This window comes from Haplochromis burtoni, unplaced genomic scaffold, assembly GCF_018398535.1.
Source record: "Haplochromis burtoni strain Fernald_Lab_line unplaced genomic scaffold, NCSU_Asbu1 Contig_81, whole genome shotgun sequence".
Classification (NCBI taxonomy): Eukaryota; Metazoa; Chordata; class Actinopteri; order Cichliformes; family Cichlidae; genus Haplochromis; species Haplochromis burtoni.
This window is the reverse complement of record NW_024582442.1, coordinates 1,221,916-1,223,039: the sequence shown is the minus strand read 5'-3', so window position 1 is coordinate 1,223,039 and position 1,124 is coordinate 1,221,916. Positions and strand designations below refer to the sequence as shown.

At 38.0% G+C, this 1,124-nt stretch overlaps 1 protein-coding gene across 2 annotated transcripts in view; it reads right to left on the bottom strand.

Annotated features, from left to right (window-relative positions):
• LOC102290395 (beta-1,3-galactosyl-O-glycosyl-glycoprotein beta-1,6-N-acetylglucosaminyltransferase-like) overlaps nucleotides 1-1,026 on the bottom strand; it is an 8,435-nt gene extending 7,409 nt beyond the window's left edge. Inside the window, exon 1 of one of the 2 annotated variants that reach the window (XM_042222216.1) lies at nucleotides 493-1,026. In XM_042222216.1, the coding sequence (XP_042078150.1) occupies nucleotides 493-626 (134 nt within the window). In that variant the 5' untranslated portion in view covers nucleotides 627-1,026. The remainder of the gene's footprint in view (nucleotides 1-492) is intronic. The other variant, XM_005925437.3, reaches the window with a different exon arrangement.
• Between the last annotated feature and the right edge of the window lie 98 nt (nucleotides 1,027-1,124).

Genomic DNA, 1,124 nt, shown 5'->3' with positions numbered 1-1,124 from the left:
GGTGCAAATTACTGACCTCTGTCATCATTTTAGGTGGGGGAACTTGCACAATCGGTGGCTGACTAAATACTTTTTTGCCCCACTGTATGTGTTTTTTCTTTTAGTATGAATTTCAGTTTAACATCTTAAACTTAGGAAAATGTAAAAATCTGGAGTTTAGAACAAGAGCCAACATAAAACTTTAATTTTTAAAAATAGTTTAAAAACATTAAAAATAGTTTTAGGCAACATGTACAGTAAGATCACAGGAATTTGCATTACTTGAAAATTAAACAAACGCATTTTTAAAAAAAATTTAAAAATGAAACATTGTGTAAGGTAAAAACAGTGTGTAATGTAAATGAGTTATACTCCAAAGAGGTGTAAATCATGACATGCTTGCTCGGCGTAACCACTGTTTATTTATGTTAATAAAGTTGTTGTTCTTGATATTGATGATAGTCATTTAGATTTTTTTCCTGACTTAATAAAAAAAAAGTGAATACTTCCTACCTGAGATCCTCGTTGTCGCAGAAAATCCTTATTTTGTTATCATAGTTTGCTCTGGCATTCCTTTTAACCTCCGCGGAACCTTTCAGTCCTTCAGTTGAACCGGTGAGGCAAAAGTGAGGCAAATCTGAACACATCCTGTCAGCATTTTTCAGATGAATACATTTAAGTAAACAACTTAGTTTCACACTTTAGGATCTGTAGCCATTACAAGAGTTATAGAGCATTTTGGGGATTGCACAGGCATCGGTTTTCTATTGCCCATTTGCGGGGAGTAAGCGCGCCCTCCATTTGCGAGGTGTGCCCACTGCTTGCTCCACAGGGTGGAGACCAACAGAGAAGGGCGGGGGATTCTCTGGCTTCTGGATTCATCTGATAACCAGCTCGCAAAAAAAAACCTAAATAAAAACAAACCAACAAACACAAAAACAAAAGATATTATGACACAGCCTTTCAATTTGCACCGATGTGTTTTCCAAATTCTATCATACACATATATGCAAAAAGTGAGCGCGAGGGTCCTCGGTGCACCTGCTTGCTGCTGTGTTGAAGTCTCTCACACGCACACACACACACACACACACACACACACACACACACACACACACACACACACACACACACACACACACACA